Below are 9,652 nucleotides of genomic sequence, written 5' to 3'. Positions count from 1 at the left end.
TAGTGGACAAGTTGTAGCCTCGTGAGAGTTTTCCAGTGAAGGTACTCACAAACTTCATCTATACTACAATGACTCAGAAATAACTATTGTTTCCTTATCTATGTCTCAATTATCTATACATCTCACTAGCAATGAATGCAGAATAATCAAGTCGAAACCTAAGCTAATATATGCATAATATTCAATCATCTACGAATAAACATATATACAATGAGTAATACTATGAGATGAACTAGCAGATCCGTTTCTGAAAACTCAGAATAGCGTCCTTAAGTAGGTCCTCACATAAATGTCAAGACAAAAACCACTCTGATTTTTTCGCTCAAGTTTCGCTACTCCAGTGTGCGGTGGGCACATTTACCTTACAAACTCAATGACACACAAGGAAGTCGTAGTAGATCAAACACATCTGCCACTTACTATCACACTAACCTATTCCTAATTAAGCTAGAGGTCTTTATTAGGTGTTGCGGGGATTAGGAGATGGTTTAAGAAGGATGGAAATTGATATTCAAAAAGAACAAGTCTGAGATAATAGAGTCTTCATATTATGTAACTCGAGAAAACCTTATTTTTTTACTTTTGCTTCTGATCTTTGTTTCCATCCTTAGCCATGTTTTTTTTTTTTTTTTGGCTTTTGACTCCTTTGATTCAATTTTTGGAGTTCTAAGTCTTTGTTTTCTTTTATTATATATTTTTTTTATTTGGATGTAATTTTTCTTTTCTTATTTGAAGTGACTAACAAATTCTTGATTTCAAAGGTCTTTCTCTTTTCTATTCTTCATATCTATTCTCAGACTTATTCAAAGAATGGGTAGGTTGATTTTTTTTATTTTTTTTTATTTATTTATTTTTTTTGGTAACAAGGTAAAGGATTTGCGGTTTATGAAAGGCTAAAGAAAGGCTCAGAGGGGCTACTAGCGGAAAATAATTCATAGGTTTGAATTTCTGGCTATATCGATCCAAAGAGGGCCTAAATTCTCGCTTAGGATATGGTACAATGATCAAGCAAGTGGACGTGTGATTTCTCTATCCGGATTTTACTTCTCCCTTGTGTCATTTCTCTAATGTTTCACTCAGATAAGGCTTTAGGCTATATTCTCACAGGATTTATAGGATAAGTACTCTAGCCTAGGTTTCAGAAACTTACTGCCAACAATCATAGATACTCATGTAACATATTTATAGATAGATGCAAGGATTATTACCTACATATTAACCTAAGTTTCTACAAATTATTCTAATGCAAAAACTACGTGAGATTTCTAGATTATCAAGGGCCTAGAGAAAGAAAACAATACCAATATTCCTAAGTGTATAGCATAACTTTTATTATTATTATTTTGAAATTTTTGAATTTTTAACTAGAAAACCAGTGCATATTATACATATATATATCCGAACAGATGCCTTAATTACACGTGTTTCTATGCCCCCCCCCCCAACAAGAAGGATGCTTTGTCCTTAAAGTATTTAAATAAATAGGGTAGAGAAATACCATTGAAACGCGTGAAATTCTGGAACATCTGCAAAACAAGGTTATAACATACTAGTATAGAAAAGGAAGAACAGACGCAACTCTATATGAGTTCCACCCGTTATGGGGTTAAGAAGAATCAAATTGTTTGGGACATAAACGTCCACTAACTGAAAGTAAAAAGTTACCTTAACTCCCATTTCTAAGCATTATCCTCTTCATCTTTAATAAAGAGTTGCGGTTCCTTCTCATCCTGCCATGCCATGATGATTTGCCAGGCTTCACGCCACTTATCATCTACAATAGATGACTTGTCAAGTACCACTTGGTCGGATAGGGTGTAAGGTGCAACCTGATGAGGTTGTACCCTCCACCCTTACCAAGTCATTGCACGGAACGATTGAATAATACAATTGGTGGGTCTCACAATGTCGACCCAATCTGTGAAATGGGCACAAAAAACATGGAAGAAGCATAGCATAATACGGCAAATTAAAACAGGCATAAGAAGGTACTTATGCCTCTTGCTATAGGCTCGGGCTAAACTAGACATTAGGGTTTGGGGAATATCATAGAGTGTACGTCCCCCAGCTAAAGCGAGGAAAATATCGCAAGTTTCGTCATTCACAGAAGAATAACGCCATTCCCCTCTAATGTTTAGCATGATCCAAAACATAACAGTGCCCACGTTCATAGACAGGCTATACCAAGGGCGACCTTATAATCCCCTTGGTCTTCTATCCTAAAGATTCCTGCCCCGTAATGCTCATGCAAATCCTCATAGTTATACATGTACATATTATCTACCAAATAGGCCCATGAGTCTTGTATTTCGGCGGGCATAGCAAGTCTAAGCACAAAGTTTAGCAAGAACCTAGAAATTTCCATCGGTTTATCCCCAATGGTGATGGAGAACACTTGTTCTCCATCTGGTCTATCAAAGAACTTACAATTATCATAAAAATAAGATGTAAGTGCGGGAGAATAAAGTTCATCGGGACTTACCAATAGTGGCTCCTAGCCTGCTAAAATGATCACTTCGCGAAACCACACACCATAGGTGTCACTTTGGAACAAGTCTTCAAAAGACTGTTCCGGTATGATACGAGGGAATGTCATCCCCAATAAACTCGCTGGAATAGCTGCAAAGGATCCTGGAACAACCCACAAAAAATCAGATTTTTTTTCGTGCCCACGAGGTTAGGGCGCGGGGTGTGCTCAACCTATGCCTGGGATGGGCGCGGGGTGCACTCTGGTGAATTTCGAGTTTCGGGCACTTGGGTGCAGGGCGAGCTCACTTTTTGCTTGGGATAAGCGCGGGTTGCGCTCAGGATGAAAACTGGAACTCCAGTGTTTTGGGCGCAGGTCGCACTTTCAGCTCTGGGCTTCGTAGGGCGCGGGTCGCTCTGATGAAATTCTGACTGACAGTGCCTAGGGCGCAAGTGGCACTCCACTAGGGCGCAAGAGCGCTCCGAGCTGCTGAAATGCGGAAAATAGAGAAGAAAAATGGGAAACATGTGAGTGAAAGGTGAGAGATGAATGTGAGAGATGTGAGTTTTGTGTGGAGAATGAATGAAGTTTATATAGGCTTGAGTTTCCAAAACGAATCAGGAAGTTTCCAAAAAGTTTTAAGGCAATTGCCGAAAACAAAAATTTCTAAAATCGAAAACGAAAACAACCCATATTCTTGATTCTAATACAAACCTAATATCTCTTAGACTAAATTTAGAATAGTAACTTCTAACTCTTATATATTTCATCCTACCACCACATCTAATCTTAGGCATGCTAATATCGGCAATATTCTCAACAATCTCTCCAAAACAACTTTGAAAAATGAGGATCATATAAAAATCATGCTAGAATAAATAATACCACCCCCAAACAATTCAGGAAGGTGGGATTAACAATAAAACAACGCACAATTTGAAAAGAACCACATTATATTAAAATTGAAATTCAAACAACATTTAACTACCAAATTCAAATTTAACTACTGAATTTAACAACTTAACATCCAATCTACTAAAAAAAATAAAAACAATATCAAAACAACAAACAACAAGAAATCTAGTTACGAGATGAGGAAGGGATAAGAATAGGAAGTTGAGTGATCAAGAATGGAAAAACCAAACACCCCACCCCCAAACAAATTTTATAGAACAGAGTTTAGAAAATTTATTTTAAACGTTGGTCTTTTAAAGTTAGATTCCCCTAGACTTAATATGGGGTCGTTTTAAGTCAGATTCCCCTAGACTGTGCACACCCCTAAACAAGCAAGAAACTGGGGTGGCACAAAATAGATGATGCGTGGTCAACTATAAACTAATAGTTGAAAGAGTTGGGGGTCTAGCCATAAAAACATGATACTAAATGCACCTCCAAACAGAATGAAGTTGTATAATTGGAAGCAATAATGTAGAAGAATGAAAAAAAATTTATGCAACCCATCAAAGAACATATGCAAACCATCATGTTGTTGCTGTTTTAAAGAGTTAGAATAACCCAAAAGATGAATTAGTGATATTTTAGATGAGAAAGGAATGAAGTATGGATTTTGATGTCTTTCATGAGGCTTAGATAAGGAAAAATGAGACAAACTAGGTTTCTCACTACACTCGGTCAAAGCTTGGCTCTCAACTACAGGAATGGTGTACTCATGGGATTGTGTACTAGGCAAACACTCTTCACCGTGAGGGTTGAAAAAATTATAGAAGGTCTCTGAGGCAATAGGCTCAAGTGCAAATTCGAGGTTCTTCTGAAATGGTGGGTGAATGGATGGCTTAGTTGTGGTAGATGGTTGGATTGTAGGAGGTGGTAACTTAGGTGGATGGTGGTCAGTTGATGGTTTATCAGTTGGTGGATCCTCACATGCTCTTAAGAAACCATAGAATTTTTCATCTAGCTTAGTTGAACCTATAAAGTTGTGGTTCATGACTTTATCTGTAAGAATTTCATCTATATTTTCCATTGTTATTTCCTCAGCTGCCAAACTAAATTTAGATTCATATTGCTCTAAAGATGTTACTTCCTTTAATTCCTGCACATTACCTTGTTCATGCCTTAGATTAGAATTGTTGATTTCTATTTCCTCACTCTCGTCCTCTAAAACAATATAAGTTTCCTCAATGGCATCATGGTCATCCGAAACAAGTCCTACAGAGTCATCTTCAAGAATTTCCTCATCCAGGTTGTGTGTGGAGTTAATATAATGGTAAATGGGAGGGTCATGAGAAGGTAATGGTTCATCTTGTGTGTTCGATCTCTGGCAAGGTTGAAAGTTCTGTGTTAGGTGAGGGGATCATGGAAATCATTTTGGCTAGATTCTGAAGCATAGTTTGGGTTTCTGCATTTTGTTCTCTAAATATTTTTCCATTGTTGGCTATTTGTTAGGAAATTTGGTCTGGGAAGGGTGGCGAGCTAGATGGGTGGGTGATTTCTGGCATGGTGGAAAGGTATGGCGTAGGTGAGGTTAGCATCAATATTGTCCGTTCTAGGTTCTGAAGTATTATTTTGTTTTGGGCCATTATTTTATCAAATGTTGTTAGCGAAGGGGAAGCTTGGTGGTGTGGCTCTGGTTGGTACGGTGTTTGATAGTCATAGTTATTGGCGTTTGAGTAACTCTGGTTGATTTCGTACTGTGCTGGGTTAGGTTGACTCCATGTATAGTTTGGATGACTAGAAAACTCTTGATTGTATGGATTACTATGAATTTTTGAAAATTGCGGTTCATAATTATTATTATATCCTATAGTAGGTCCAAACTCTTGGTATGATGGGCAATGAGAAGCCCAATGGTAATTAAGGACTACCACAGCATGAACATGGTGAAGGGTTTACATAATAATCACATGATTGTTCGTCTACATATTGATATGCCATATTGGTTTTAAAAATATATTCTAAGACAATTAATATGCAAAAAAAACTCTAATTATAAATTTCTAGGTAGGCATGTGCGTTGACATTTATGAAAAAGAAGCCTGATTATACTATAATTAAACTCCTCTGACATAAGAGGCGAGGAGTGGAAGAAGGAGTACCTGAATGCCTCCTTGCTACGCGTTTGAATAGCGTCTTGCATACGCGTGCTCAGTGTGTATAACAAGTTAGACCACTGAAAACCTTGAAAGAAATGGAAGTTTGAAACAAACCTGTGGAAATCGAGCAGTTTTAGCAGAGGGCGCAAGTCGCGCTCAGGGAAAAACTCAAGGTCCAAGCGCTTCAGCGCGCAGGGCGTTCGTGTTTTGCCTTGGCAGGGCGTGGGTCGCGTTCAGCCAAAAAGTGGAGTTCCAGGCGTTTGGGCCCGGGTGGCGCTCCAATTTAGCTTGCCCAGGGCACGGGTCAGGCTCCGTGCAATTCTGCAAGGAAAATTTTCAGTGCTGAAACGGACAACCACAGTGAAAATCAAACAAGGGTGGGTGGTTTATGGGACTTTGGAAAACTATCAATTCTAAAGAAAACAATACTAAAAGGAACTAAGATGGTAGCGGCGGTGCAGGTGCCGACTAGCAAAGTCGGTAAAACCTTTGAGTGATGATACCAAAGGTCTGGGGCTCGAATTCCGCCAGCATCAAAGAGTTACTGATCTCATTTAAAAACAGGCTTACCAATAAATAAAAAAAAAAAAAAGATGGTAGCAGCGCCATTTGATAAGGCGATAAAATTGATATAATTTTACTAATGAATAAAGCGATGAAACTCTAAACGCAAGTAAAACTAAAACTGAACTATACTCGTGATTATCAAAAATTTCTACTCCCGATACTATTGAAGTAGAGTTGGAATAGAAGATTCGTTCCACTCCTAGCTCTTTAGCATTCAAGTTTTCTATAATTGCGAATCTATCCAAAGTCTAACGAGAGTTTTACGAAGGGAATTCTAAGAACAAGATACTAACTATAATGATTCAACTACGAAATGCTACGGGATACTAAGGTTTGAATCTAGAATAAGAATTAGGGGGGAATTGAATCCACCTTGAATCCAACTTAATAGACTAGTATAGATTGTTGTAATACGGTAAGAATTGGTTGTTCTAATCCTTAATTATACATGGCATCTCTACTAATTTATAACTAGAATGTGAGGACGTCCACCCATTCTCATGGCGAATCAACGGCCTTCTAGAGTGGAATAGACTCTTACAACGATTCTACACTACACAATCAAGTTTTCATCAAGGTTTCATCAAACCCCTCTAATGGAGGTTTAGCCTTGATTCATCAAACTATCATTTCCATATGAATTAACACTAGACATCATAAAAAGATTAGAACTTTTCTTATTTAAACTTAAATGGAAACTACTCATGCAATAATTGATTTAAACTAATAATGACAAATAAGTAAATCTAAGAATTGAAACTAATAATTAATGGAAAACGAAATTAGATTATCAAGAACTAAATATTTTATTGATCTAACAACTAAATAACAATCATTCAATACTGAAATTAAAACAAGAATAACAACTAATTAATTAATTGAAAAACTAGATCTAGAACTAAGCTTTAATGGCTACTTTCTATCCTTACCCTAATTGATACTTAAGAGCTAAGTCTTGTGTGTGGAAATGGAGGAGACCAGATCCATAATTTCGTGCATGGGCTGAGGGTCCATGTTTTGGGCCGGAAAATTGAGCCTAAAGCCCAATTTCATCAGTCCACAGGGCCCTTTTAAGCTGGATTTGACTTCAACAGGCTTTTCGTCCACTTCTGCTCCTCTGATTGGGTCAAGGTTTAGACCATTGGAAAGCTCTTTCCAAGTCAGTCGTTTTTACATAAGTTATGCCTAATTCCGAGGCCTGAGTCCAAAGATATGATCTTTGGAAGTTCTACTATCTTTTGTGTAATGTTTCTGCCCATCTTGGCCTTTAATCACAGAACTTCTTAGCAACCAACCCTTGCTCCTTTATATTGCCAAAGTGGTATATTTCTGCACATAATTGACTTCAATGCCTGAAATACATAAAAGCACGTAATTAGCATTAACTCTTATTTATTACTCACATAATTGGTCTAAAAGTATTATTATTAAGGGGTTAAAACTACAGTTTTGGGCTCTTATCAACCACGTTCCTGACTCTTTCTCTATTCCACTGAATGAGTGCGGTCTTAGTTAACTTGAGTTTCTTCATGAACACGAACATTAGGTTGCCCACCACTGCACTCTGCCAAGCTTTCTCTACAGTGTACATAAAGTTTCTCTCCTTATGCCAGAAATTAAAGAACCTGAATGTTTTCCTTTTCTGATTCCATTCAGTAATCAATTTCACCACAACTGCCGAGTGATCTAACACTGCTCCTGGGTTCAAAAACTCTGCCTCATAATCCTTATATTCACCTATCCACTCCGCATTAGCCATTACTCTATCGAGTTTACTACTAACTCTAATCTCTTTCTTGTTAGACCATGTAAGGAAGTTACCCTTGCTTTTGATATCTACCAACCCCACGGTGTTAACACAATCTAACAGGTCTGCGAAGTGGTATGGTCTGACCTCTACCCCCCTACCTTTTCTTGGGCACTTAAAATTGAGTTGAAGTCCCCCATTATCAGCCACGACTTCTGAATAGTGCAAGAGAGGTCAATGATGGTCCTCCATAGCTGTCTCCTTGTACCCATGTCGGTACTGCCATACACAACTGTTATAATAAACTCTTCCCCCACAATTGTTGCCACTTCCATTGTGATTTGTTGTTCATCTTTCGTCATCAGCTTAGCTTCGCACTCTCTCGAATTCCAAAAGACCCATATATTCCCCGATTGATCTCCGTTCTCATTACATTCCATTTGCCATTCTGTGAAAGTGTTGTTGAACACTCTGTCTCGATTTTTCCCCTTTACTCGTGTTTCAACTAAACCCATAAAACTTATATCAAACTTCCTCACCATATCTCGGACTTCAACCTGCTTAAAAGCTTTGTTGAATCCCCTCATGTTCCAACAGGCTTTACTTATCATTAATGGGTTTATGGAAAACTAGAAGACTAGAGTTAGTCTTTTCTTTGCTCTTACTGCCAATCCCCCCACTTGTCTATGCTGTTCTAGTTACCTCTTGTTTCAGCTTTGTAATCTCTTGTATAACTGATGCGTTTCCATCTTTCTCCAGCGAAATTTCAGAGGTGTAAGAGAGATGCTTGAATCTATTGTCCCCATGCTGTAACAGTAGCAACCTTCTTTCAATGTTTCCTTCAGTTTCAGAACTCATATTTTGTGTTTCTTGATCAGTTTGATTACCTATCCTCTCTGTACCCCTTATACTATCTCCCTCTGATCTGCTCGTAGCCTCATTGCTTTTGGACTTGCATCTGTGTTTCTTCCCAGGGGATTCCCACCCATCTTCCTCTCCTACTTGCACGACTTCTTGCACTTCTGCCTCTTCTGCCTTTTCTATTGTTGTTTGCTTAGTTTTGTTTTCTGCTGTCCCTTCTATTCTGCTTCATTCACCCTTACCTTCTGCCTCTTTGTGTGCATCAGCCACCTTAGTCTCTTTTTTCCGCCACACCGTTTTACCTCCACTCTCTGTCTTTGGCTTGTCTACCAAAGGCTTTTTTGGGCAGTTCAGTTTCGTGTGGCCAAACACATTACATGATTGGCAGCTTGGTGGCTTCCAATTGTATTCGAAATCCACCTTGTATGCCCTTCTCTGGTCTAAAACAACTGGGATATTGTTTGGGTATTGGCATTGAGCATCAATCTCTACACACACTCTTGCGTAAGATGTTCTGGCCATGTTTTTCGTGAGTCGGTCTGTGAACATAGGGATTCCAACAGCACTTCCCACTTGGCTAAAGCCATCTTTGTTCCACATTTCCATGGGTAATCCCTTGACCACAACCCATATAGGATTCATTCTCAACTCTCGCATTTCTGCCTCGACAAAGAGTCTCCACGGCCTAACAACAAACAGTTTACTTGCGATGTGAAATGATCTGATGTCCAATGCCGCTTTTCGATCATCATCCTTCTCAAACTGGAAAGTAAACATACTATCCCCATAAGGTTTCATGATGAAACTCTTCAACCACCATGTGCTACTAACTATCTCCTTAACATAGTTGTAGTTCATCCTTTTCCCCACAAAAGAACCCACAACCAGATTTTCAAATTTCTTGTTGAAACCTGCAAATTGAGAACTTTGTACATGGATAATCGGTTTACCATTAACCAT

The 9,652-nt window shown here is 38.5% G+C and overlaps 1 protein-coding gene across 1 annotated transcript; it reads right to left on the bottom strand.

Moving 5' to 3' along the window:
- Positions 1-8,920: 8,920 nt before the first annotated feature.
- Positions 8,921-9,652, bottom strand: LOC147487911 (uncharacterized). Its single transcript, XM_086574191.1, has one exon. It carries the CDS (start codon positions 9,650-9,652, stop codon positions 8,921-8,923), a length of 732 nt encoding a protein of 243 aa, XP_086430317.1.

This window comes from Coptis chinensis, chromosome 7 (genome assembly GCF_015680905.1).
Source record: "Coptis chinensis isolate HL-2020 chromosome 7, ASM1568090v1, whole genome shotgun sequence".
NCBI classification, from domain to species: domain Eukaryota; kingdom Viridiplantae; phylum Streptophyta; class Magnoliopsida; order Ranunculales; family Ranunculaceae; genus Coptis; species Coptis chinensis.
This window is presented reverse-complemented; position numbering and strand designations above follow the sequence as displayed.